Source organism: Nematostella vectensis, chromosome 7 (genome assembly GCF_932526225.1).
Source record: "Nematostella vectensis chromosome 7, jaNemVect1.1, whole genome shotgun sequence".
NCBI lineage: Eukaryota > Metazoa > Cnidaria > Anthozoa > Actiniaria > Edwardsiidae > Nematostella > Nematostella vectensis.
In genome coordinates this window covers 3,882,821-3,910,535 of record NC_064040.1, presented here as the reverse complement: position 1 = coordinate 3,910,535, position 27,715 = coordinate 3,882,821, and the positions used below count along the sequence as shown (strand labels likewise).

At 41.5% G+C, this 27,715-nt stretch overlaps 4 protein-coding genes and 1 long non-coding RNA gene across 6 annotated transcripts in view; 2 read left to right on the top strand and 3 right to left on the bottom strand.

The window, feature by feature from the left end:
- Positions 1-77: 77 nt before the first annotated feature.
- On the bottom strand, positions 78-6,796 carry LOC116619579. Of its 2 annotated transcripts, XM_032384495.2 has the most exons (7): positions 6,053-6,796; positions 4,467-5,398; positions 3,814-3,933; positions 3,373-3,477; positions 2,609-2,787; positions 1,617-1,925; positions 78-499 (listed from the first exon to the last, which is right to left on the bottom strand). In XM_032384495.2, the coding sequence occupies exons 2-7, from the start codon at positions 5,371-5,373 to the stop codon at positions 314-316; spliced, it is 1,806 nt and encodes a 601-aa protein (XP_032240386.2). In that variant the 5' UTR covers positions 5,374-5,398; positions 6,053-6,796; the 3' UTR covers positions 78-313. The 2 variants fall into 2 exon arrangements, with proteins under 2 accessions (XP_032240386.2, XP_048585688.1); XM_048729731.1 differs by lacking the exon at positions 3,373-3,477.
- LOC125568212 lies at positions 2,067-2,598 on the bottom strand. The gene is made up of 2 exons (XR_007312132.1): positions 2,477-2,598; positions 2,067-2,433 (listed from the first exon to the last, which is right to left on the bottom strand). It is a non-coding gene; the product is annotated as an uncharacterized LOC125568212 (long non-coding RNA).
- A 138-nt stretch (positions 6,797-6,934) lies between the features above and the next one.
- LOC125556788 (UV-stimulated scaffold protein A-like) lies at positions 6,935-10,156 on the bottom strand. Its single transcript, XM_048729729.1, has 2 exons — positions 9,348-10,156; positions 6,935-9,131 (listed from the first exon to the last, which is right to left on the bottom strand). Exons 1-2 carry the CDS (start codon positions 10,048-10,050, stop codon positions 7,384-7,386), a joined length of 2,451 nt encoding a protein of 816 aa, XP_048585686.1. The 5' UTR covers positions 10,051-10,156; the 3' UTR covers positions 6,935-7,383.
- Positions 10,157-10,205: 49 nt separating this feature from the next.
- LOC5514923 (protein TALPID3) overlaps positions 10,206-27,715 on the top strand; it is a 30,552-nt gene continuing 13,042 nt past the window's right edge. Inside the window, exons 1-16 of the mRNA XM_048729732.1 lie at positions 10,206-10,736; positions 11,202-11,530; positions 11,841-11,916; positions 12,224-12,293; positions 12,358-12,520; positions 13,128-13,283; positions 13,888-14,548; positions 14,812-15,048; positions 15,272-15,452; positions 24,133-24,244; positions 24,515-24,562; positions 25,724-25,777; positions 25,958-26,009; positions 26,153-26,312; positions 26,908-26,977; positions 27,468-27,674. Coding sequence (XP_048585689.1) covers positions 10,319-10,736; positions 11,202-11,530; positions 11,841-11,916; positions 12,224-12,293; positions 12,358-12,520; positions 13,128-13,283; positions 13,888-14,548; positions 14,812-15,048; positions 15,272-15,452; positions 24,133-24,244; positions 24,515-24,562; positions 25,724-25,777; positions 25,958-26,009; positions 26,153-26,312; positions 26,908-26,977; positions 27,468-27,674 — 2,994 coding nt within the window. The 5' untranslated portion in view covers positions 10,206-10,318. The remainder of the gene's footprint in view (positions 10,737-11,201; positions 11,531-11,840; positions 11,917-12,223; positions 12,294-12,357; positions 12,521-13,127; positions 13,284-13,887; positions 14,549-14,811; positions 15,049-15,271; positions 15,453-24,132; positions 24,245-24,514; positions 24,563-25,723; positions 25,778-25,957; positions 26,010-26,152; positions 26,313-26,907; positions 26,978-27,467; positions 27,675-27,715) is intronic.
- Positions 19,620-22,463, top strand: LOC5514965 (probable E3 ubiquitin-protein ligase IRF2BPL). The gene has a single exon (XM_032384496.2). The coding sequence runs from the start codon at positions 20,004-20,006 to the stop codon at positions 21,831-21,833; it is 1,830 nt and encodes a 609-aa protein (XP_032240387.2). The 5' UTR covers positions 19,620-20,003; the 3' UTR covers positions 21,834-22,463.

The window sequence follows — 27,715 nt, the reverse complement described above, 5'->3', positions numbered from 1 at the left end:
TGGCAGAAAAAATATTTTGTGTTTAGGGGTTTTAGTTCCTTGTAGGTATTATACCAAATGGAAAATGTATCTGTATGTATTTGACCTTCCATTTGATTTATTCAAGTAGAGAGGTCTTGTCCAGGCCTCGTGCAACCTTCCCAAGATAATGTCATAAGCTGAGGGCCTTTATATAGTTTGGCAAGGAGTCAGCAAGAATTATCTCGAGCTTGCTGGATTTTTAGGTAACATGCGCTAGTTTTTAAAGAGGAAATTTTCTGGCGCTCGGGAGCTTTCTATTCTTCCTGGGTTACGCTTTCATTCCGCCAGGACGTCAAAGCTCCCCATTGGCTTTTAGCTTTTCAAGTTTCTGTTCCACCGGATACGTAACCAGTCCGTAATAATGGACCACGTCTATGGGTCCATGCGGATAGGAGTCCGTGATTGGATGAACGTCAAGTATAGGAACCCCGCCACGGCACATGGCCCAGTTGGCGTAAGCGTTGAATAGTAAAATACGCTGAAAAGACAAAAGAGTATTCATACTAAAGTGGCAATAGAAGGCCGATAGTAAAAAGTGTACCATACTACAGCATACGATAATGGATCTAATACTTCACCTGTTGCTCTTTATTTATTTTGACCTGTTGGCCCCCGGCTATTTTTAAGCTGAATTTATAAATCAGACCGAAAACAGATTTCTCACCCCCTTATTTTGAGTTTTCTTTTTTTAGCCAGTCAAAGTTAAACAAAGCTGTATCTAGACAGCGGTTTCCAGGTCTTCAATTAGTGCTTTGGGGTCCCCTTTCCAATCCCTCGTTGCTTTTCTAAACCAAGTAGCACAAGTTCAGGCCGAAAGTCCACTTTTGGTTCTCAATAGACTTGCTATTTGTGGATAAAAACTAAAAATCATAAACTCTGGTATGTAGCCGAATCCGACAATAAACGTCCCGTGGAGACCAAACCAAGTTTGTTCCAAAACTGTTTCCACTTCTATTCGGGGTTGTTTGACCTATGGAATTGAATATTCGTTTGGCTTTGGGGGGAAAGACTAATTAACTAATAAGCCGTTAAATCCGGGGGGGGGGGTTCTTCAAGGTAAAAGTGATAGGGATGCTAGTTGGAAAATTCGAAAATACCCCTAAAAAATACCTGCACGACCAAAAAATACCTCAGGAGCCTTAAAAATAGAGAAAAGCCTATTTTTTTTGCTCGGGTACCCCCTAAAGAATACCTGAGGCCCGATTTTGGCCCCTTAAAAAATACGACGAGTATCCCTATCAAGTCGACATGGGAAGAACCCCCCCCCCCTGGGAGTTAAATTTCAAATCACAAGAAGTGTCTAGGTGATGATTGGGTATGCACGTGATAGGAGGATATGTTTCCACAAACTGCCGATCGCCTTTGAGATATAGATTATTCAATTTATGATATGATATGAGTGACTTAAGGGTTAATATAGGGGTCTCATATTACGATTTTATTTATCATCTGTAAGCGCAGGAAATATTACATATAATCAAAGAGACTTATTGTGCAAATTGTGGTATTTTTTGCCGTAATAAGAGCGAAGGGAGTATGTCATATCAATATTCCTTTAGCAATGCGGCCGAGCGCAGACCTGAAAATAGACCTACCTGCTCGGTGAGGAATCGAAAATGCGTCAAATTTCGCACACCCGCATTTTCCTTCCATATAGCTGTAGTACTCCGCCATATAACCTTTGGATATCTGACGTTGTCTTGATACCGCATAAGCATGGCTACCAGGCTGTCAATCAAGCTTTGATATGTAGTAAAGTTAAGTGTCATGGTGAAGTGAAGGCCAAGGTTGAGCAGCAGCGTGCTGTGATTGGTTGCCATGTCCGGGTGGACCAGTACTGTCCGGATGCTGTCCAGCACACGGTGTGCCTCAAAGTCCTTCGCGTCTGTGGCGAGAATTTCTCTCTGTCCGCAAACAAGGATTACTTTTAGATAATTCACTACAATATTTGCTAAAATGTGGATGATAACAGAAGCAAATACATTTTTTTTGTATAACCCAAAAATAAAATCAACGCTGTCATACATTACTAACAAATTAACGCCTTTCAGTATGCCCACAAGCATCGTGGCTTTTATAAAATGATATGATAATTATAAAAATAATAATGACAAAAGGCCCTGTGATTGGTAAGGAAACACGGGGCTCAGTCGCGCTAATCAACTCCGTCCCTTGTCTCTGCTGAGCTCTGCGCTACAGTTGCAAATACATGATTTCATTTTCGTTCTCTTCTTTCTCGGTTATTTCAATGTTGTTGTCCTTTTTTTTCAATCTGGATATCTTAATTAATTTATTTCTTTTCATTCAAGCTTCCCATTCTTTTTGTAAACGAAACAAATAAGCCAGGCAAAAAGGTTGTGATGCGTGCGTTCATCTAGCGTCATCGCGTCGTGCCCGTCCGTGCAGATGCACCTGGTCTAGCGTCATCGCGTCGTGCCCGTCCGTGCAGATGCACCTGGTCTAGCGTCATCGCGTCGTGCACCTGGTTTTTGCAAGGGCCCCTCTAATAAACCCCTTTCGATGTATTACCGACAGCCTCGCGAGTCGAACACAGTGTTCAACGACACTACGACTGCTTTCCGAGTACCTGTTCACCCGCCTTGACAGGGTAAATCCAGTTATAGCTGTATTCACATCGTTGATAAAGTCCATTACATAACAACCGACGTCGAGAAGACAGCGCGAAATTCTTGGCTACCGAGTCTCCATATACCCACAGTACCCCTGACGAGGGGGCTTTGGCCAATGTATGCCACGATAAGGAATCTGAGGATGATAAACAATGCTGCTCATTAGAGCTACAAAAGTTAACGTTTAGCAGCAGCGTTTTGTGATTGGTTGCCATGTCCGGATTGACCAGTACCATCCTGATGCCGTTCAAGTCTCGGACATGGTTATTCACACTCATACATTATAAACAGCGCAATTATATCCAGACATGACTACATTACCACAAGAGCTTAACTACAGAAGCAAAGAAGCATGTCTAAGTCAAACTGATTGGTACTGAGGCGGAGGCGAAAAAAAATGGGCCTAGTTGCTATTACACCAACCCTCCCTCCCTTTCTGACTTTATAGCACTATCTATCTCACATGCAAACACAGGAACACGAACAAATAACACAAGCATTTTCCTCTCCGCCATTTGGGTGTCAGAGGGGTAATGCTGTTTGACGTTCACCATGGGCTCTATTATTTTTTTTTTCTACCGAGAAAATTATTTGGGGTGGGGTGGGGTGGGGGGAGGGAGGGAGGGAGGGAGGGAGGGCAATTGCCGCATCCGGTTCGCCGCCCATCCTCACGACGCCTCACTTGCACTGAAACAGATATTAAAAGTAACGGTGATCATACCATGTACAAAGGGTTCCCAAGAGTTATCCTTCCACCTTCCATACCCGTCCCAAAGAGTGTCACATCCTAAGCTGTTTGTGGGCTTGGAAGCTACCATGGCTAACTCTGGAGACAGATGAGAACTTGAATCAGAGCAGGTGTGCTATTAATTACGGTCTGTTTGTCATTCATCACAAATCCCCTTGGATTTGACATGATTTGCGAGATTATTCGTTATGAACGGCCTGTGAATAGCAAATGACCTATGTACCTAAGGATGAAATTCCGTATGGACTGTGATTAACAAATGACATATTTACCCGATGAGTACACAAAATCCCTTGGTCTTGGCATCTTATGTGAGATTATTCATTATGAACGGACTGTGACTGGCAAATGACCTATTAACCTAAGGGTAGAATTCGGGAGGTATTGGCTGTGATTGACAAGTTATATCTTTACCTGAGGGTGGTATTCTTGAAGGATAGATTGTGATTGACAGCTGCTCATCAAGTGACTGCATTAAAAAATCGTCCAGTTCTCCTAACAACCCTTCTGACTGGTATTTTCCCTGGGCGTTTCCTGTGAACGAGTGCGAGACAATGGTTTGGTCACGTATATCATTGTATGATTCAAAAGAAATAGTGGAATTCAATACAAAGATAGAATCGCATAAATATTTTTTTCCAACCCTTTCAGAAATGGATAATTTTTTCCTCTGTTGCTGTTTGGGAATTTTTGTCCGATTTAGGTCTTTTTTATTGCCAAATTCACTGCGTTACGAAACACAATAACGCTGTAGTCCTTCAACGCATGCGAAACAATCTCAATCTTATTTGAATTCATAGACTACTATGTACAGACTCTGTATAGACCAAATAAATCTTATTGGAGTGGGGGGTGAACTACTTTTACTGGATTTTTTCCTCTAGTTACGTCTTTCTGGTCGCTGACCACTTCAAATCCCGTTCTCGTTCCTTAAAGCTTAATTACCGTTTTCCGGATGGCTAAAATCCCGTTCCGAGGCCTAAAATCAAGGGGGGTGCTGGTTCTCGGATTCCCCTCCTGGGTTATAGGGATACACGTCGATCACGGGTCACGTGATGGGATACTACCTTTAACGAACCAATCCGTGGGAGGGTCCCTGAATCCATCGCACAAGCTGTAGTCCAGGAAGCCAACTATTTGGTACACTCCCGGGTCAGCTATCAGCATGAGGGCCTCATAGGTCCCATTGCCGTAGTCCCACATACAGGCAGCAGTAGAGGCCCTGCCGCGCGCGTACACTCTCCATGAGTCTCCACCCCGGCTTTTGATCCGGCCGTCGGATGTCCGACTTTGTATTAAAATCTTGCTAAATTCCCCGGCCGGGAGAATGTCTTTGTAGACAACTCGACTCGTGCTTGCATTGCTTCTGTCCATTTTATCCTGTTTTGTGTTTTTAATCCATGTTCTGTTTTTAGCACAGGGACGTAGAATGTGTTCCCAGTCGACTCTTGCCCCATGCAGACGGTCCCAGTCTTTTTTAAACTCTTCGAGAATTTTTTCTCTTCTGACACCATTGTACAAAGTGTTATTTGGTAGCTCTTGGAAAAACATTATCCCCTTTGATTTAATTTGATCTTTTCTCCCATTGTTATTTCTTTGCCTTGTCTTATATAATAACGGACCTTTCATATCATTAACCAGCCCGTTTGTAAATAGCTGTGTCCGTGTGCTTATGTCCGTAAATGACTTAATGCTCACACCTCCCTGGGCAACTAACTCAGGTGTGTGATCTACATAAGTCCGGTCGATTTTCTCTTGTAGCGAGGCCAACGAAACCTTTTGCAGTGCGGAGGGAATTGGGTCTATAAAGCTTTTCCTGTCTGGTACGTTTAGATAACAACGGAGGTAGGTATAGAGTATTGCGCTGAGTACAAGGTAAATACCTGAGACACGCGCTAAGGTCGCCAGACAGTGAATCTGCCGACTCCTCGAGTTGTCGGTGGCGACTCGTCTTCCAGGAACAATTCTAATCATGTTAGTGGCGTCCTCTCATCCAGACCTTTAAATCGGAAATTGCAAATAAACTTTGCAACCAATGGTACATGATTATATATGGAAAAATTACCGCGCGCTGGGTGAGTCAAATTTTGCCGTAATATTGAGTGCTGAAAACGGGCAAAACAGTGAAAAGAAGAAAGAAAACGAGCTAATGATAGACGCATATTTTAGTCAACCAATCAGTGATTTTATCGCGATTTTATGCTAGCAAAATGGCTTAGACAAACAAGAGGCATATACAAATAGCTACCGCAATAATTATATAAGACAGATTCAATTATTACAAACGACGACAATGTTTGGAAAGCAGAATTCATTCATTTTCGTTGATATTGATTCCAATTGATTCTCCGTTAATTTACATAAAGAATTCAAGATGACTGACAACGCAATACGGATGTTTTTTAGTGCATGATTTATAGGTCTCGTTCATAATCTGGTATAAACGTGCCTTTATTTGCACCGAGGAATAAAGATCTGAACGGCATTATGTATGTATAAGAGAAAATAATAAAAATTTTAAACTCGATTTACTATGCTATGATAAGCTATCGAGTGTGCGAGAGATGACCGGAGCAATCTGTCTTGCTACAACCCTGTGATTATAATAAAAAAAAGAAATAGTCCTAAAACAATATCAAAGTAATGTCCATACCTTTGAGGGGAATTTCCCTTAGATAATCGTTCATTGTATTGTTTGTTATTCTTGTCCCTCCAAGAACCACGTGGTTTGTTCTATTTACTCCCGTTAAAGTAAGGTACAGGTACCTGATACTAGATGTATTCCTGAACGGGTATCCAAAGTTTGGATTACCGTTTGAAACGGTAATTGGACACAATTGAGTGATTGGATTTAAATTATTGCATTCGATTATTAAAGAAAACCGAACAGGAACAAGTTGGTTCTGTACAATCCCATTCCCGAACGCGGTCGAAGCCACACCAGCCCTTGGACACCCCTGTTAGGGTATTTTAAAATCCCAGTTCTGTCATCCGGTCAAATGTGTGGACACTAAAGCTGGTTTCCATATGATCGCTGGCTTATATAGGTGTACGCTTACATGGGAACTAACCCTGCCATCGTGAGCGATGGTCAAATTAGCTGCTATCACAGGGTTTCAATACATTTTTTTTTTGCCAACGATCAAGCGCCATCACTTGCGCATATTCCATAATGAAACAATTGAATAAAAACAAGAAAAGGATCCATCACCTTGTGACGGTAATAGTGCCTTCAGTCTTACAGCATAAGTCCTAGGCCAAAAGCTACCACAGACATGATTGATCGTTATGTTTACCTTTCCCTTGTAGTGTAACGCGTACTTTGTGGCAAACTAGCTTAGACAAAGTTTGGAAAAAATCGGACAGCGCATTGCTGTATAGAGACCTAATTACAATAAAAAAATTAATGATGTTTTATCTTGTCACATAATTGCCTCAAAACAACCTCCAATTCCAATAAGCGTTCTCCACCCGAAATTAAAGTAACGCATGGCTTGTTAAGTACTTTTAGTTACATTTAAGACGCGTACTGGACTTTTTTTTAGTTATTCGTGACGTGTTTAATTTCTTACCCATTGATGATTTAGTCTGAAGTATAGACGCGTACTGGGCTTTTTTTTTAGTTATTCGTGACGTGTTTTTAAACACGTCATCAATCGGTAAGAAATTAAAATTTCTTACCGATTGATGATTTAGTTTGAAGTATTTTCTGAATATTATACTTGATATGAAGACATATTATTTATTACTGAGAAGTAGTATAATCGTAATTTACTTGAAGGTAGTATGTGAGTGGATTTATACTACTCGTAGACTACTCGTTCTCGTTTTCTATGAGTCAAATAGTCAATTTGACTATCTATTACTCATAGAAAACTCGAACTCGTAGTCTAATTGTAATAGAATAGTCTAATAGCTTCAGCATGAGCTATATAAAGCAGTCATCATGTCAGGTTCAGTACAAATCATATTCAATATTCACATCTATTTTTGCAATTGATAATTAAATTGATCCCCAAACTTGTCATTAATCCGCTTGGTCGCCAATGAGTCCATTTCCTGCGTAACTCGCTTGACTGCTTTGCGGCTTAACACTTTGCCCTCCAGCCGACTACGAGCTGTGTTGGTCTGTTTGTTGAGGTCTGTCAAACGACCATATTTCTGTTTTTTGGACAATCCCTTATTGTCAGATTCATTTCTTTTTCTTCCCTTTCCTTTACCCTTACCACCAAGATCAAACCCAGTGGCTGCTTCAATTTCTGGCTGAATTTCTCTCCATTCTTCAGCTGCTGATGAATTTCTTGTAGCTGTAGTTTTTGTATTGGAGGACCCGGCTTGGTTAGTGTGATCCCCTGTCGGTTTACCCTGTTCGTCTCTCGGTATGATCTTTCCATGGAAAGGGCACTTTACACGGTCTCGTCTTGGGCAAAGTTTACCATTTGGTAGAGGAGCCCGACATGACCATTTAACCGGCTCAAATTTCCCAGTGAATGCCATAGTTCTCCTCAACAATGAGCCCTTGTCACCTTCAAATACCTGCTCTGCCTCAAAATCTTTTGAAGCCCAATTGTTATTGAAGTTCTCTGATCGGATTATCTTTGGTGCTTCAAAATCTGCCTTTTCCCAGTAGTAGAGATCCATGTCAAATGGTACTACAGGAGCGACTTCAAGGTGCTTTTTCTTCTTACCATCTACTTGGGATATGCTGACCTCTGGTGTTTTGTCCACCATCGCTACACTGGCACCAACTCTACTTGAGCATGGCTGAGACATGATATACTGTCTTCTAGACTCCAGCAAAGCACATGCAAGCGAAGTGGGGTCCTCTGCATCTTGTAATGTGTACCCATTGGCTCTAAGAAATGATTCCTCTTCTGATATAGCTCGACTTCTCTCACTGAGGTCTTGACCATCCTCCCTACTCAGTTCTAAAGTGTCTAGACCATATTCTGCTCTTTTGTTCACAGGAATATATTCAACTCCCTCTTTCTCAGGGACATCTTCAAACTCATTATCACTGTCCTCACTCACATTTCTTGTAGTTTTGGATCCACTGGCCTCATTTCTATGTTTTTTGGAAGGTTCAATAGCAAGCTCTTCAAACTTTGTCTTAGCTTTTACCAATTTTTGTTTCAAGTCTATAATTTTCTTGATCTCATTTTGTTGTTGGCCCGCTTTGCTCATAACTTTGAGCCACTTGTCGACCATAGGAAGATGTTTGTGACAGATTTGTCTGTTCATCTCTTTTAGAGTATCTAGAATAACTCTATTGTCCTCACTTTCAATAACTTTTGGTACCATATCACTAAACTCTATTTCTATTTGATAGGAATGAGATCCCAGACCATGATGGTGTATGACATCATTATTATCATAATCATCAAAACCAATTTCATTATCATCATCAGCAGCAGCATAATCATCATCGTCATCATCATTACCATCATCACAATATCCAGGCAAAACATCAATGTCCCTTTTACCCTGTCCCTCAGTTTGTTTATTGCTCTTGTCATCAAGGCAACCATCTCCACCTTTCTTTCCATGTCCTTCTTGGTTGTTATGATTGTTTGTTGGGTGTGGATTTTCTGTTGCTAGACTGGATATCCCTATTTCTGTCACGTTAGGGTTTCCAGAGGCTGTTTCTTTGGTAGTAATATCATTCAATGTCCCTTCATTTATTTTATTGGTTGGTGTTTCCACACCATCACCCTCCCTCAAGTGGACCACACCAGCACTCTCCCTCAAGTGGACCACACCATCACCCTCCCTCAAGTGGACCACACCATCACCCTCCCTCAAGTGGACCTCACCATCACCCTCCCTCAAGTGGACCTCACCATCACCCTCCCTCAAGTGGACCTCACCATCACCCTCCCTCAAGTGGACCTCACCATCACCCTCCCTCAAGTGGACCTCACCATCACCCTCCCTCAAGTGGACCTCACCATCACCCTCCCTCAAGTGGACCACACCATCACCCTCCCTCAAGTGGACCTCGTATTCTTCAGGACGTGGCAGCAGCAACTTAAAGCAGCTATTCACTTCGGTAACACAAAGCTCCATATCCTCTGTGTGATCTGCTATCTCGATCATTGTGTTTCCTAACTTTTTCATAAGAAGATCTTGTTTCCTTCTTTCCCTCTCCCTTTCTATTTGTAGCTGTGCGGAAGCCCTCTCTCTGATTTGATCAAAACTCACATGCTTAATCCTCTTCAAGTATCTATAACCAAGGTCGAGTTTCTTGTAATGTGGACCGTATTTTTGCTGCCAGCATTCTATCAAATTAATAGCTGTTTCTTTGAGAACTTTAGCTGAACAATCAGGAGGCGGTAGTGGCTCATCGCAATTTGTACCAACAACCAGCTCAAGAAAGACCTGGAACTCTTCCAATAAGAGCTCTCTGAATCTGTGCGATCTCCCGAATAATTCCCGTATGATTTGCAGGCAAGACAATCTTATTTCGGCGTGGTCTTTCTTTAACTGTGTTAACAGGTTGTGATATGCGTGTTCTACGTACAATTCTGACTTCTTACATATTGATTTCAATTTTTTCATATGGTTTTCGTCTAGAGTCGGTTTCCCGGTAGTAGTTAGATCTTCGATCAACTCACCAAGCTCAGTAAGAAGCCCTGTATCTACTGCAGCCATAGCTATTTCAAAGACTTCGAATTGTTCGCCAAAGAACGAAGAATCATCTTTTTTTATTTTGAGTAATCTCTGTCCAGTTCCATCTCAAACTTTTTCACTGCAAAAAGACTGGGTACCGGTCAGTCACTGACCAAATGTAAACATTTTGCGGGCTCAAGGTACATTTTTCAAATCGAAAAATGGCGGGCGAGCTCAAAACAAAACACGCAGAAAACAGATAATATCTCGCTCGAAATACTCCCCATTATCACACACTGAATGTTGGGAAATGAAAGAGAAGAATAGAGAGCGATATGGCGACTATTGTAAAGTTCCAAAAGTTGAGAGACACGCGAGAGGTGATGGAAAAGAGGCAAATATCGTTTACCATGAGCTAAATCCTGACAACAACAAACATGAAACTACGCGACCAAGGGAAATACTGAGCATTACTAATGCTGCTGTCGAAGGGCTCAACACTGCTAGGATTTCGAGTGGATCGGATAGTACCGGTGCAAAGGAAGGGTGGCCTGAGAGTACATCAGTTCAAGACGAGGCTGATCAGCATCAGCTATCCACTTCGTCCAAAGATGAATTGCAAAGTTCATCTACTACTACAATGAGTGGATCGTTCAGCGGCGTCCAGAGAGTCCGTGTACCATCCAGGCTACTTAAAGAAATACCGTCTCCTCTTGATACACATCATGGTACTGTATCTACAAAGATACATATATAATCATTTTAACAGTAACAATAAGAACGTTGGGGATAAAATAAATAGAAGATAATATGGACAAAACTTGGCGAATCCAACTATAAGCATGCACACACACTTGACATGTAAACCTACCTCAACTACCGTCATGCAGCGGTGCTTCGTTTGGTGCAAGCCTAAAAAGCGCACGTTGTATTCTGGTAGTTGAGGTAGGTTTTTCGCTGGGATGGGCTATTAAGGATACAAATTTTATCTATGAGTGTTGACATTATCTTGAGAAGATAAAAATTTATCTGCAAGGGGCCAGGTAATGTTTATAATACGATATCTTATATGAAATCTTTCATATGCTGACCAAAACACTGAAAGCTAAAATTTGTTAAAACCACATTGTTGATAAATATGATATCAACAGTATCTAACAGTCATTCGCCACTAATTCCAAGTTATATTTTAGATTATACTGGTGACTCAACACAGGGTGACTTTTCTCCTATTGTTGTGCAACATTTTGATGACCCTTCAGCAAAGGTATTCCTTTCCTCCAATCATCACCCTGGCCTAGCAGTCCCCCCTATGGGATGTTCACTGAGGCCACCATCTACAGAAGCAGTTTCCACAACCACAATGCAGTCACACTTGATTACTGAAGCAAGAGATGGTGAAATAGGCTGCCAAACTGTGTCCCAGCGGCAGCAAGAACCAGCCTTATCACACAATCAAACTCAGCCTACAAAGAAGCAGTTTCAATTTGAGGAGCCTAATTTGGGAAAAAGAATGTCAAAGGTAGATACTGTGAAATAATTTAGATTGCATTTTATCCATGTGAGTCTGTAGTATTCTTTTAAATAAGGTGAAAATGGAAAATGTAGGGCTACAGTAGCTACACAAGAACAATCCATTTTTTAATTCAATATTACAAGGGTAGTTTCTCTCTTGAACATGTGTTGGATATATTTTTATTTTATTTTATTTTATTTACTTATCCATATCTTATCTCTCACTTATTCATTTATATCCCTCACTTGTTCTTTGCCTTATCCTTCACTTATTTAAACAGTATCTTATCCTTCTTTTGGCCTTTATTTTCTTCCAGCAGCAGACAGATAACAGAGTGCTGCAGCAAGGAGATCCTAACACTAGGAACACTGCTAGCATCCATACAGAACCAGGTAAGCTGTTGATACATACACTGGTACCCCACCTCCACTTTGAGTGGCTCCACTGAAAAAAAGTTGCTTTTTGTTGTTATTTTGCCGCTAAAAGCCAGATCGTTTGGGAGTTTGTCACCCAAAAAGTTGCATGATTTCTTAGTGAGAGTTGCATAGTTTTATATCATGGCTGCACTACAAGGAGCTCTGCTGGGCTGAAATAATTTGAGATCCAAAGAGGCTCAAAATAGGATTAACCTGTATTCGCTACAAAATATTGTGACCTGTTGTGATGTTTTGCATATGATTTATCTGTTTATTATCCTAGATAAGGTAAAGGCAATGTCATTCTTGTTAAATGAAAAGGAACGCTCATTGAAAGAACAGTTTATGCAAAGGTACGCATGAAAGTTGCTGTTTATTGCTATTTTCTGCATATTCATGATATAATTGTATTGACAGACAAGACAAAAAGTCAGCTCCCGTTAGGAGAGTTGTTATGCCAACCGTCATCCCAACACAGGGAACCCAGCAATCTGGGCCAAAACCTGATGACCCAGTGTCTACTGCTGCAGCCATTGCTGCTGCTGCTGCTGCGTCAGCTGCCACTGTGCCTTTTTTGCAGGTAAAACAGCTGCAGTATCAGGGGGGACTCTTGTTAACTAGAGTTAACAATACACTACTACAGGAAATGATAACAATGGCACAAAGTTAAGAACTGTTTCACTAAGTGCACAGAATGTGCATGAAAATGTGAATCAACATTTTGGTTTAGTATGGTTTAATATCACAGATTGGTGTACCTGTGATACTTGTGTGTGTCTGTTTATGGTTTGTGGATACCAGTTTAATATCACAGATTCTAGAATAGTTGATTTCTAATGCACACTCTGATTGTCCCAAGTGGTGCTATTTACAAAAGGTCATGTGATGCAAACGTGAGGCAGAGACCGCAGGGGTCTTGTTCTACACTGATCTGCTATTGAATTTTCCCGGACAAAGACACCTTGGTTTTCAAAATGCAATATTATGGCATGCAAAGAATATTAAATTTCTTAGTTGGTAAACTGATACTTGTGGGTGTGATTTCATACAATGGCCTTTTTTTGAAATTTTGATTATTCTCATGCTACTGTGAATGCTGGAGCGAATGCCAAGATTAAGAGATGCCAATATTTGATGTGAAATGAGCTTATTTAAAACATGTTTCCATCATGTCTGTGTGTGTATAGATCCAGCATGGTTTAGAGTCACAGATCAGGGCGTTGGTCAGCACTCTGCAAGGTTTGCAGTCTGGTGGGTCTCACCATGGACAGGAGCAAGATCTTCAGGAACAGATCAACCTAAGGCTCCAACGACTAGAGGAGATTCACATGCAAACTATGCAGGTATTTGGTAATTAAAAACTCTTGATGTCATAAATTTGTCCCTTAGGATAAAATGAATAGAATGACCTTCAGGAATAGATAAACTTCATGCTCCAACAACTAGAGGAGATTCACATACAAACTATGCAGGTATTTGGTAATTTAAAACTCTTGATGTCATACATTTGTCCCTAAGGATAAAATGAATAAAATGACCTTCAGGAATAGATAAACTTAATGCGGAGGAAATTCACATACAAATGATGCAGGTATAAGCAGGAGGATCAGAGTTTATTAGGCAATATTCTGATAATAAACCACAACCTCTAATTTTGTTGGAATAGGCCTTGTTTTGCTACATGCCCTCTGTGTATACTAAGGAAACCTGGTCAAGTTATGTTGCCTTACTGCAGTGATGATACAGTGCCACATGAACTGTTTGCTACATGCTAGCCGAAACCTACATGACTTATAAGAATGACACTTAAAACTGGAAACCACTATTCCATACAGTTGCTAAATACTGAAATATTTGTCAAGGAGTCAAGTGTCTTACTAAATTTGTTTCTAGTAGGATTTTTTTTATATCTAATACTAATACACACATTTTAATTCATCTTTATAGTCACAACAAATACAGACTACAGCCATGCAAGACAAGTTCACAGGACCTGTTATCCCTGCTTCACAAGGAAATTCTGGCACAATGCAGCATGGAGTAGCTCCACCCGTGTCTGCTTGTCCATCACACCAACCTTCTCATGCGACCATGTCTGATGCACACCTTAACATGTCGACACATTTGGTGCCTACGCCCCACCACTCATCTGACAGACCTCATCATGCAACCTCATATAATGCACCCTCTGGCATGCCGACACACAGGGAACCCCCACCCCATCCCTCATTCGCCCCTCACCAACCTTATCATGTGACCTCATGTGATGCACCCTCTGGCATGCTGACACACAGGGAACCCACACCCCATCCCTCATTTGCCTCTCACCAACCTTATCATGTGACCTCATGTGATGCACTATCTGGCATGCAGACACACCGGGTACCTCCACCCTATCCCTTATCTGCCCCTTACCGACTTCACCATGGGACCTCATGTGATGCTCCCTCTGACATGCCCAGACATGGGGTACCTCCACCCCATCCCTCATCTGTCCCTCACCAACCTGTGGTGAAGCAAGCTTGGGTACAACCTGAGCAACAGGTTGTGTACAAAGCTGCTTCGGATCAAGCTAAAGAACACAGGCCTGTCGACAGACCAACTAAAGGTGCGAAAAATACAGTATAATATACAGTATATATATTCAGTATAGCAGCATAGGGTATATAGTCAGTGCGGTAGCAGGACTTGAAATCTTGCTGGAGGGGGCATCATATGAAAACATTAAGAAAATATTAGGGGCACAGCCACGCCCCTACTGGTCATTTCCTCTAAGTTTTTGAAAATATTTTTTTTTCGGGGGGGGGGATGAGGGTCACATGTGCCTCGCACCTGCTGCGGCCCAGATAAGTGCTTGCTAATCATGTACAGGCCAGAGAGACAAGACGATGGCGGTCAAGAGCACAAAGACACAGACCTCCCCTCAGGAATATAGGGAATCACCACTCCATACCCCCCTTCCTCGAAAGCGCCTTCCTGTGCCCATCTCGAGCACACACATTGCACCACCAACAGAGCGCGTTGCTCTTGGCCACCACGATAAACGGGTGCACTTCGATGATGATGATCACTGGCGAGCAAGGGACGACGAAAGGAAAACTAGGAAAGGTGCGTGATTTTTGTGCGCGATTTAAGTGGGTTATTTAGTGCGTGATGTCTGTGCGTTACTCGGTACGTGTTGTCGATGCGTCATTCAGTGCGTGATATCGGTGCGCTATTTAATGCGTGATTTTCGTGGGTTATTTAGTGCGCGGTGTCGGTGAGTTTTCAGTGTGAAATGTTGGTGAGTTGAGTAAGGAGCTTGACGTGTTTGAGTGACACCGTTTTTCAGCACGTGATATTATAGAGGAGCTCCTGGGAAAGCGGAGAAAAGTACCCGACACCTGGCACACACCATTAGGAATGAAAGAAAGGCGAACTGTCCTAGACACCCGACATGATACAAACGGCACAAGATGGGACACGAACCACACACGGCTGGATGCCAATGACTCGCGACAAGATATGTTAAGGTGAGAGAGACAACAGAGAAAAGACTTTGCAATTGTTTTTGTTGGATTAGGGGTAGACCATTAAAAATTTGGGGAGGGGGTGGCATTTTTTTGTGCATGTTTTTTTTCGTGGGCCCGGAGTTCTGCATTTTTTTGAAAAATCGGCCATGTACGTTTATATTTTGGAATTGCAACCCCCCTCCCCCTCCCAAATTTTTAATAGTCCACCCCTTACTGGTTGAACTTTGTTTAAATTCGGAAGTGCTGTGGAGGCTTCAGGGTATACGATAGGCACCAGATACTCGTTGCTTGTTCGTTGTCCCTCGCCTAGACTGATCCTCGCCTACAGTAGGAGGTCATATCGTTTTTATGCTCTTTTGATGACATCGTGGCCTTATATGTGGGCACTTTTTCCCATTATGTTTATTGACCAGGAGACAATCAACTCGCGAAATAATCTACGGAACGGAAACACCGATATCGCGCACTTTACTTCGTTTCCCGTCTCCAAACTCCGGAAACTCCTCCGTTTACTGACGGCCGATGGTACAGTAATACGGAACATGGGTTGTTCTTGTATGTCTCGTGTTGGTTTCTGTTTCACGCGCGTTCTACAAGCGCGTAGTTTGTGACGTCACGTTAACACCTCTTGTTTTGCACGAGACCGACTGACAGCTCAGTTCCCTGCCTCACAGTTCACAAATTCAAAAAGTAGATCTTTAATCTTTGTTACAGTTTTAATGATTAAAGCACTCAATCCCACGTGTTTTACTTGATATTATTGGCTGCCCATAACTAAGCGAATATTTATCCAAATCAACTCTAACTTTGGGATTTCTGGGGTCTCTTAATATATATGGTATTCTTATTTTATTAGGATCAAAGTGTCACGCATTTCGGAAACTATCCATTACACAAAGTAATTATTGTATTATATTTTAAAATTTTATATAAAATCTATTTTTTTACGGAAAATCTAAAAAAAAAACCCCGGTCAGCGAAGTCCGGTCCGCGAATGTCCGGTCTATATTTTACAGATACCCCACCTATCCCAGTTCCGGTTCTCGTCACCACTGTGGATATCACGTTCCTAAGTATCTCCCCTGTCTAGCTCGTATCCTGTTTCACGGCTCAGATTTCCCCACGCCATGTCTGCGTGGTCGTGGGATTGCGAGATGTTCTGTACCATCACGAGGTTTGTTTGGTTGGTTTCCCCACCACCACACGGATAGTCCACGGCCTATACGGGCTCTGGCCCTTTTAACGCAATAAGCGAACACTGCGTCAGCAGAGCCGCACGTGACTCGTATCAACTAAGTCCGTTTACGAGATTTGTTATCGAGGAAGTGATCCGAGATGATCCCGCTCTAAGGTCTGTCGTGTCAACTAGCTATGAATGCTGGCAGGATTGCAATGTCATCCGAGACATGGAACGCCCTCAATGTCAACATGCTAGACCATGCCGGGCGTGGCTTGTAGGACCTCGCTATACCGGGCGTGGCAAGTACAACCTCGCTACACCGGGCGTGGCTAATAGAACCTGACTACACAGGGCGTGGCCCGTACAACCTCAATGGACAGGGTGTTCTCAATTTATACATACCTAACAAAGCATAGATTGTATAAATTGAATCGCTCCAATATTTTCTATCAAGAGAAAATCAAAAATGTAAGAGCTCCATACGTGTCAACTCACCCGGTTTTCACGAGAGACTCCCGGTGTTTACCCTTCATCTTCCGGCAAAAAGATCGATACTTCCTATAACATTTACTGTGTTATCTCCCGGGAGAATTTATTGAGAATTTCTTATATAGTTATTGTATTTGAAGCACAGTCTCTCGGTTTTTGAGCTTTCAAGGTTGGCAATTATGGAGCTCTACTCACTATGGAATTTTGTCAAGCCTGTAGCCGCAGATGGCCGACTAAACAAAATTTTTATTTTCAAATTTTGGTGTTATTTATCAAATAAGTTTTAAAATTTAAATGATTGCGGATACGTTTTTTTAATAACCGCACCGCTCGTTGTGTTCATGAAATCGATGGCGTTTGCGTCATCAAATGGTGTAATTGATCCATTGAGCCATTCGTCGCACGGCAAACAATTCGAGGGGCTATGCCCCTTTGCCTCCACTCTACAGCTGTCGTGTTTGTGTTTGTGGGAGAAGTGGTCGGGTGGTGTTCGAGCACGTAGCCTCTTGATCTGTCTGACACGCTCTGGAACGCATTTATAAAAACACAGTATATCAGCTTTATTATGATCACTCGAGGCTCTGGGAAGTGCTTAAAAGGCGTGCTCCGAAAACCTTCCTATTTTACATTGAGGGCTGTATATATTGCAACCCTTACAAGCCATAATTTCATAGATCTTAAATTTATGTAATTCAATTTTTATTTTCGTTTTAGAATTCTTATTGTTTGTAATTTGTTGGGAAAGAATTTCAATTGGGGCTTACGCCCTGTTTTCTTCTCCCGTCACATTGTTTCTTATTTTCTTTATCTTGTTTATTTCCTATTGTAAACCGTAGTATTTTTTTTTGTGTGACAAAGCCAATAAACTAAACTAAACTAAGCGTACCATATTCCCTGGCTACGATAGCACTGTGTTTATAAGCGAGTGTAAAATGTTCAATTCGCCGTTCTATAAATATTCAATACACACGTCTGCGGCTTTAGACTTGGTTTCCAGCCGTGTTTACGTGGCGCGCGGTTTTTCTGAAAAGAAGCCTACTGCGACTCCCGCTCCTTGTTTTAGGGAACAAAGTCTTTCATAGCTCATATTTTGCAATGTGTACTTGGGTCAAAAGTCATGACCTTCCCTCAAATCCAATACCCACGTAGAAACAGACCAAGGTCCCCTTCCGCTCACTGCATGTTCGAAAATCCTCCCTCGCTTTTATTACACATCTTGGAAATCACATAGATTTTTACAGCTTTTACTCCGATTACATAATCCACTAAATCTTTTTTTGTAATTTCATGATTTTCGCGATGGTATTATGACGCAACAACACTCAAGGGCTGAAGCGAATAATAACCTTGATTTGTCGATGAAGCCAAATGGTTGCACAGCTTACTCTTTTACAGAACTAAGATTCCTTACTTTACGTCGATACAACGTGACCTGTATCATAGAGGCAAATATATGGCGTATAGCCCCATCCCCCTCCATGTTATATAGCCCCATCCCCCTACATCTCCCTTCATCTCCCTATGCCGTTTACCTCAGGAGCCTCGCGAGATGTGCGTGAAAGCACTGTATCTGCCTAACGGCAAGCATATCTACTAGTGTTTGGCAATAATGTCTAGACCAACTTCGCGAGTATAGATCGAGCAAACACTTTGCGAGTATTATAAATATATTTCGAAGGGGATTTATTATGGCTGGTAGGGCCCTGGTAGTCATGGACTCTTAGCACATATTGTCCTCTCGTTCGCAGAAAGAAAAGAGTGAAACTTAGTTACAGCGTGTTTATAATTTCCCATCCGTGCGCGAAATCCTGTCGCGTATTTTTGGATACGTATAAAAAGTGCTTTTGCAAAGACCTGTTTGTAAAGCACTGTAATTTGGTATACGCCAGACTTTACGTTCCCCCAGCCAACCAGTCGTCTGTGATGATAACAGCGTGTATATTTATTGCTTCTGACGTCATTCGACATTCCATTGATAATGGAAGCAGTGCTCATAGGATTGAGCAATACTGCACCGCCCTTCGGCGTTAAGAATCGAGTCGCCGACAGACAAGTCGTTATCCTATTTCACTGAAAAATAATAGCCCCTTGTCTACCTTGCTTTGACCTTAACTGGTGCTACACACCCCACTTTAAAACTCAAGCTTCTATCTTGTTGATTTCACGCCGTTTTTTTTGTAATTTATGTACATTTATAAGCAAGGAGACCAAAGTATTTTTGGTCACGTGGTAGCCATGTTTACCCGATTGTCTGACACGAAACAATCACACAATGACATCAGTAAAAAAATAACTTCGTCTGCTTCCTTCCGAACTGGTTCATTGAATTTCAAGTTTAAAGCGTCTATTAATGTTAACGATATTCTGTGGACTGTCGATGATTTCAATTGCAAAACTGTGTAATTTCTTTGCGCTCGAAAGCAGGGTGAACTCGTAATCTTCCGCGTGTATTGTGATCACGTGTGACGTAATCGGAAGCGTGTGTGATTTGTCGGCTTGACGTCGCTGCTGCAGGCTCTCTCTCGTATGCTAATTCACACCCCAACACTAAATTTAGTTTTCCCCGCTCGCTCGGTCGGGTGTGCTATACGGCTCACATTTCGCGTCATCTACTTGGATTGCCGAGATTATATTCCGCTTACATTTCCCTCAAAGCTGCACGTAGCAGTCATTGGCTAGCCCCACCGCTCCATGCTTTTCTTGACCGAATTTCGCAGTGTTCAAACAAATAGCATTCGTCGACTACCAAGGAGAACGAGACACGTTATATATCGAAATATACATGCCCGCCGTCGACACAAGAACTTTGTGTAAAATTTCGGAGCGATTATGATGTTCTTATGAAGAGATTTTGACAGTGATTAGTACGAAATTTCGCAGTGATGGCGTCGCGATTCCAAAGGCAGCACTGCTTTCTGTGCGATTTGCCTCATTCACCATGGGCTATCTTACACGATTTCTCCGAACCTATCTGCCGGGGTTGTTGTAACTACGAGGGGGCTGAACGAATTGAAGACATCATACACTACAGCAGACTACTGCGAAAAAACTGGGAAAAGAGCGAGCGGAACGCTCAACACGGAGTTAAGAACGACAGACTGAACTCGACAGGATCTTCCGTGTCTTCGACCCCGAGCCCACCACCTTCGTCTCGCGGCGCGCATCAGAGCGTCAACAATGGCGGGGCGAACTATTTAAGCGCCGAACAGAGACAGGCTTACAGTAAATACGCGTCGCAAACAACAGAGGATAGTTTGGAAATTAATAACTCCGCGACTGTACATCATAAGCTAACTTCAACAGACCCAAAATCAGCGCCCGGCTCTCGCATGGTACCAGGTATAAAGGATGATCGAAGAGGGTCTACTTTCTCTGATGATGCACGTCATGCGCTGATTAACGGTACTCCTATCGTGTCCCGTCCTCATCCAGGACCTCTTGTCGGCCCCCTGGCACCGCCCCCTCACATCCCCTTGGACTCCCCGAGGCAGGAACACATGCAGGCCCATGCTACTTTAAGTTTGCTTAACAGGTCTGTACCCTTTGATATTCGCTTCAAAAAGGATCACACCTCTATTGGAAGGATATTTGTTTTTGATGTCAATAACAAGCCTGGCCTGGAATTTGAGCTCAAGATATTTATTGAGTACCCACGCGGTTCAGGATGTGTTTTTCAGAGTGTTGCTGGGGTTGTTAAAAAAATGCATTCAGAGCTTCACAAAGACATTGGCAGGACGCATACCTCTGGAGTGAAATACCTGGAATATGAAAAGGACAGAGGTACAGGGGATTGGCGAATGCTGGCAGATTTGCTCCCTGAGTCAGTACGTTATTTCAAGGAGCCAGTTAAACAAGAGCTTCTACCAAGACCTCAGCTTGATTCTGAATACCCTCTGCCTAACGTGAACCTAAGCTTCAACCCCAGGCCTGGAACCATGTATGGGCGTAAGAGAAAAGGAACCATGGATCTTGAGGAGTATGAAATCACCTCTGGGAATAGAATGGGTCACCCTGGGCGGGAGGAGACAATGCACCAGCACCCTGCTTGGGTACAGAACCAAGTTGATGGGGGAAAGCTCGTGATGACTGCCATGTCAGCCCCCCCTGGCACTCCAGTCAGCTCCATACCATCTGCATCTGTTTCTCCCATGGTCACCACGCCCATCTCAAAAGTCGCCAGCATGCAGTTACCCCCAAGTGAGGTACATGTGCGTGCTCAGTCCAAGTCTCCCATTAATAACTCTGTAATGCGAGGTAGTCACTTTGAGGTTGCAGGGGCTCCGCGGGATGAGGGAAGAGGGAATAACCTTGTAAGTGCTGGTCACATGTCCCCTCACAGTCGCTCACCTAGACCTCCTACTGGACCCCTTTCAAAATCTGCTGAAACTCAAAGTGGTCTTCCTAATGATGGAGATGGCAAAGAGAAAGAGAAGGGATCATCTGGGCAGAGTATCCTCCGGTGTAGTCTATGCCGTGACAAGTTGGAAGACACACACTTTGTCCAGTGTCCTTCAATCATGCACCACAAGTTCTGTTTTCCTTGTTCGCGGGATAGCATTAAAAAGCAGGGAGCAGGGACAGAGGTGTTTTGTCCCAGTGGGGAGCGCTGCCCTCTACAAGGGAGCAACTTGCCTTGGGCATTCATGCAAGGAGAAATCCAGACAATCCTTGGAACAGAATTCATTGTAAAAAAAGAAAAAGACAGTCAGTAAAGTAGATTAGTTGTCATGGTAATCCTCTGGTTAGTTAGCATGTATGTTGCAAATTTGGAATGCAAATTTAACTCTTAATTGAATTCCTTGTTTTAAAAAGTGATCTTTTACTTGGTTTGTATGCATGCTTGTCAGTGTGCCATGGGTTTGATGGGAAAGAGTAAACATTTTTTACGCTCTTGAAACCAGATGGCAAGAATGGAACATATTTTGTCCACATTGACCATTGTTTACTGTTTCTACTGCTTCCTTTTCTATATTTTTCTTCTCTTGCATAAAAAAGCTGAGTAGGCTTAAGTTTTAGGGGTAAGTGTGTTTTCATTTCTAAACAACCATCATAAAACATCTTTGAGATGCTCCCTAGTGAGAACTAGAGCTACTTAGAATAATCCCATAAAAGATGATTGTATGGTGTGTGTTATTGTGTGATTATGTATATCATTGTTGCAGTTTGGAAATAGCAATAGAACTGTGTCTGAAAGTAGATAGCTTAGCATGAGTTTGAACCCAACTCCCCTCCCCTCTTCCCGACAGCAACAGGAAAAAAAAAATTATCCTTTCATCAAAGATCAGACATTACTTTCAAACAAAAAGCACATTTGACTGAAAACGAATAAAAAATTCATTTTGTCTGTGTGTCTTACAAGAAACCCTGGCAATACTTGCAAGTTCCAATAATGTTAGAAAAAAAAACATTGTTTATTGAACCCAGGAAGGGTTTTTGGTCTTTCCACTTATTTGGAATTTGCATTCCACTTGCACCCCACGCTCTGCATTCCCAAGAAACATCTAGTTATGCTTGGTTATCTAACAGGTTCTTTGTTGTTGTTTTTTCCGATGTCACATTGCTAATTAGTTAACTTGGTCCTTATAGAATATATTATGTAATCAAAATATGCTAGTATGTGCACATGCAAAAAAGCATCCAAATACAACATATATTTTTGAATATTCACTTTTGCACATGGTTTAAAAAGGTTTTTTTAACCTTTTGCTGTAGAATTTTGGACTTAATTATTTTAATAAAATTTTAGAAAGGAAAAAGGTAGGGTAGAAAAAATGGGGAAGGGGAATGTAGATATAAGAATACTTTACGTTCAAGTACTTGAATTTGGTTGTTGTGTGGTAAATAACAGTAAATGAGTACACCATTGTGGCCTAACTTACAGTTTGATTATTTTTATGGTTATTACATACCATTCACAGACTACATCTTTTACCTCATCCTGTCAGTCAGTCACCGACAAACTCACCTTTTACATACCCCTTTAATCCAGTTGTAGAAATACATTTTCCACATGATTCCGAGTACACCATTGTGGCCTAACTTACAGTTTGATTATTTTTATGGTTATTACATACCATTCACAGACTACATCTTTTACCTCATCCTGTCAGTCAGTCACCGACAAACTCACCTTTTACATACCCCTTTAATCCAGTTGTAGAAATACATTTTCCACATGATTTCTTTCAATGCAGTCATAGAAGTACATCTTTCACATGATTTCTTTCATCTAGTCATGAAAATACATCTTTCTCTGCTTTGATACTATAGTAGGGGTTTCATGGACTTTTTTTAACGGAAATTGTTTACCTTTCTCTACTTTGGTTCCAAAGTATGGGTTTTTGTATTGTAATTTTAAGTTTTCTTATTTTAATTGAAATTGTATTTTCTCTTCGTCTACTATTGTACTATGGTACAACAGAAGGAGCTTAGTGGTATAGGATGTAATATTAGGTCAGGCACAACAAGGTTGTGATTTGTTGCACGGGGTCTTTCTCATGGAAAAATACTGTTTTCGTGTTTATCTATGCCTCTAGCACACTTGTATTTATTGACTTTTTACCAGTTTTGAATATTTTTCAACATATTTTTCATCTACGACATTTGACAAATACAGTTTTCTTTTTTTTTTTGGAAAATGACCTAAAAATTCAGGTTGCATATTGAACGTAATTGTATATTATACATGAGTAAATACATAAGCAAATACATGAGTATGTGGGTTGTTGCAGAGAGTCTTTCTCATGTACTTTATTTATATGAGTTGTTGAAGAGAGTTTTACTTAAACGCTCTAATATGATACTTTGCTACTATGGTCATAGTAGAAAAACTATACTCATGTTCTGGTAATCAATGATAATATCTGTAGGAGGGTCTAGTTCATGATCTGGTAACATTTAATCATGTGTGTAGAGGGGTTTATAACTCTGCCGATACGTATTTGATGATGTGTGTAGAGAGGGCTAGTACATTTTCTTTTTTAAAGTTTTATGCTATTTTGGCTGACCTAGGAGATGGCCTTCTGTCACCCCCCAGCAAGCTACGGTACGACCGACAGCAGAGACACAAGCAATGCTGGATAACCTCACTAGGATAAGCAAGGACCTAAAGACTGTTATGCATGTAAGGATTGCAACAATAAATTCATGTCGGCATAGAGAGTGGGTCAACTTGAGGGGATGAGAATAGGAAACTTGTTCTGGAATATAAAAACATAAGAAGTGTAGAAAAATTAACAACAATGGTTTTGTCCATAATTTCTTAGTTTAGAACACTGCAAATATTGATACAATATTGAATTACTGAAAAAGAATTAATCTACTAATTGAGGGAGTGAAGGAGGGGCTTGCGGGTTTATTACTAAAAAATGCTTTGTTATTGTTGCGATTTAAGGAAGCTGACAAGCTAAAAACTGATTTGAAAACAATGAGATATGAAGAGGTAGGTGATGGATAGGGGTTTGGAACAGGGGTGCCTTATTAGAGGTAGACCTGCCACATTGGACAGTAAAGCCAAGTTTTTAGTAGCTGTTTTTTTCTATGTGCTTTTCCAAATTGAAAAGCATGCAAATGGTGATGAAACAATTAAAATGTTTGCATTTGGAATGTTACATAACAAGAACAGTGTCTAAACTATGCCAAAGGGTGGAGTAGGTGTGTCACATTAGACAATGATGGTGGACTAGGTGTGTCACATTGGACAGTAAGGGTGGACTAGGTGTGTTACATTGGACAGTAAGGGTGGACTATGTTTGTTACATTGGACAGTAAGGGTGGACTAGGTGTGTTACATTGGACAGTAAGGGTGGACTAGGTGTGTCACATTGGACAGTAAGGGTGGACTATGTGTGTCACATTGGACAGTAAGGGTGGACTAGGTGTGTCACATTGGACAGTAAGGGTGGACTAGGTGTGTTACATTGGACGGTAAGGGTGGACTAGGTGTGTCACATTGGACAGTAAGGGTGGAATAGGTGTGTCGCATTGGACAGTAAGGGTGGACTAGGTGTGTCACATTGGACAGTAAGGGTGGAGTAGGTGTGTCACATTGGACAGTAAGGGTGGACTAGGTGTGTCACATTGGACAGTAAGGGTGGACTAGGTGTGTTACATTGGACAGTAAGGGTGGAGTAGGTGTGTCATATTGGACAGTAAGGGTGGACTAGGTGTGTCACATTGGACAGTAAGGGTGGACTAGGTGTGTCATATTGGACAGTAAGGGTGGAGTAGGTGTGTTACATTGGACAGTAAGGGTGGACTAGGTGTGTTGCATTGGACAGTAAGGGTGGACTAGGTGTGTTACATTGGACATTTAGGGTGGAATAGGTGTGCTACATTGGACAGTAAGGGTGGACTATGTGTGTCACATTGGACAGTAAGGGTGGACTAGGTGTGTTACATTGGACAGTAAGGGTGGACTAGGTGTGTCGCATTGGACAGTAAGGGTGGACTAGGTGTGTCACATTGGACAGTAAGGGTGGACTAGGTGTGTCGCATTAGACAGTAAGGGTGGACTAGGTGTGTTACATTGGACATTTAGGGTGGAATAGGTGTGCTACATTAGCCTGGATGGGGAAATGTTATGGTTTTCTACGCCTTTCAGGATGTAGCTTCATCGCATTGCACCTCTAGACCCTCTCCTCTTGATGCTTATTTGGTGAGTTTGGTGATTTTGTTGCTGTAAGTCAGGTACAGTGTAATACTTTATTGAGGGCACCTTTCAGATTCAGAATATTTCCTCAATAACAGCTGTCTTTGTTAAGCAGTTTAGTGTAACAGAATAAATATGGAGCTTTGCAGACTGGAGCTTCATAGTATGTGATATTTTTATTTGCAGCTGACAGAGAGTAGCGCCACTAAAGAGCCCTTAGACCCCATAACTTATGAATGTAAGTCACAGTGTATGCCATGTGATGAAACTTATTTATATCTCTTTTGTTTTTCTTCTATAATTGCTTTTTTATTGTTATTCTATAATCTTGACCTTTCACTTGTAAAATCAATCTACTAAATACAAAATCGAATTTCCTAGCACGCCCAAAGGTTCAGCACCTTGCTGATGCTGAGCACATTCTGCGAGATGTACAAACTAGAAGGAAGCATCTTGAGTCTAATCTGGCAGCAGTGCTGCGGCAAAGGGATGAAGAGATGCTATACCACATAGTAGATGATATGCACAACTCTGAACACAGGTATCATCCTCATTTCATTACAATCCATGAATGAGAACACAGGTATTGTCCTTATTTCTTTCCCATTCTTGAATGAGAACACATGTGTTGTCCTTATTTCATTCCCATTCTTGAATGAGAACACATGTGTTGTCCTTATTTCATTCCCATTCTTGAATGAGATCACAGGTATTGTCCTTATTTCATTCCCATTCTTGAATGAGAACACATGTGCTGTCCTTATTTCATTCCCATTCTTGAATAAGAAGACAGGTATTGTCCTTATTTCATTCCCATTCTTGAATGAGAACACAGGTGTTGTCCTTATTTCATTCCCATTCTTGAATGAGAACACAGGTATTGTCCTCATTTCATTCCCATTCTTGAATGAGAACACATGCGTTGTCCTTATTTTATTCCCATGCATGAATAAGAACACAGGTATTGTTGTTATTTTGTTCCCTTTCATGAATGAGAACGCACATGTTATTATTGTCCTTATTTTATTCCTATACATGATGATTAAGAGCATTGGTTTTGTTCTGCCTGGTTGGTTCTTGCAATAATATACATGCTGTTAACAAATGGCAATTAAGATTAATGCATGTTTCTATAGTGTAGCTGAGATTATTCGAATCAGAAAAGATGTGGACAAGAAAATTGAAGAACTTACAGCAACTGTACAGGTAAAAAAAGAACAATATTGCTCTCTATATACAGCAGCAGAAGATATTTGACATCCTTTTTATCTACTTGACATCTTTTTAATCGTTTAGTTTTTCCATTAGTTTTTACTTGTGTGATTTCATTGTCCCTCTATTTGAATCCTTTGTGTTGAGCTGATATATGCCAAACTGTGTGTTTGCTTTTCCAACTTAAGATGCGCTAGTGTGCATTCAGAGGGTTTAGTGAATATCAGTTTAATCTATCAAATACTTTAAGCACATTTGGGGTTTGAAGTTGCATGAAACAATTGCATGAAAACAAGTGTGTTAGATTTAGCTAGTCTAAAAACAAACAGGATGATGTTAGGTATTCCCCTTTTCTCTACTCCCTGTGTTTAGTGGCATCCCATAACCTTTAGTTTCTTGTGCCACTTCAGCAGTAATAGAATTTATTGGGTTTTTTTTAGGGACGAACAACATGTCCTCTGAACCTTGTCTTGTCTTGATATAGAGAGAAGTATTAATGGAGAACCAACGAAGTGAAAACAAACAAGCAGCTGAAGATAGAAAAATTAGTAAGCCACAACAGAGACCAGGCAGAGGGGCACTTCATGTGAAAGCAGTGAGTAAAAAGCCGCCTGTTCTAGCCAACAAACCACCACCCAAGAAAATGCCAGGAAAAGAAAACAAGCCACGATCAAAACCTAAACTTAACAAGGTACTCAACAGTAATCCAAGGTCCCTTTTTAGGCAAAAGCC

What these genes read in the sequence shown, in the direction of transcription:
- LOC116619579 (XM_032384495.2), bottom strand. Translation starts at nt 5,373, where the DNA reads ATGATTAGAATTGTTCCTGGAAGACGAGTCGCCACCGACAACTCGAGG. An exon ending in TTCAAGAATACCACCCTCAG is followed by an intron (nt 3,478 to 3,813) that starts GTAAAGATATAA and finishes ATCTGTCTCCAG; the next exon opens with AGTTAGCCATGGTAGCTTCC. An exon ending in TTCGATTCCTCACCGAGCAG is followed by an intron (nt 500 to 1,616) that starts GTAGGTCTATTT and finishes TTGTCTTTTCAG; the next exon opens with CGTATTTTACTATTCAACGC.
- LOC125556788 (XM_048729729.1), bottom strand. Translation starts at nt 10,050, where the DNA reads ATGGCTGCAGTAGATACAGGGCTTCTTACTGAGCTTGGTGAGTTGATC. An exon ending in CCACTTGAGGGAGGGTGATG is followed by an intron (nt 9,132 to 9,347) that starts GTGAGGTCCACT and finishes GGGAGAGTGCTG; the next exon opens with GTGTGGTCCACTTGAGGGAG.
- LOC5514965 (XM_032384496.2), top strand. Translation starts at nt 20,004, where the DNA reads ATGGCGTCGCGATTCCAAAGGCAGCACTGCTTTCTGTGCGATTTGCCT.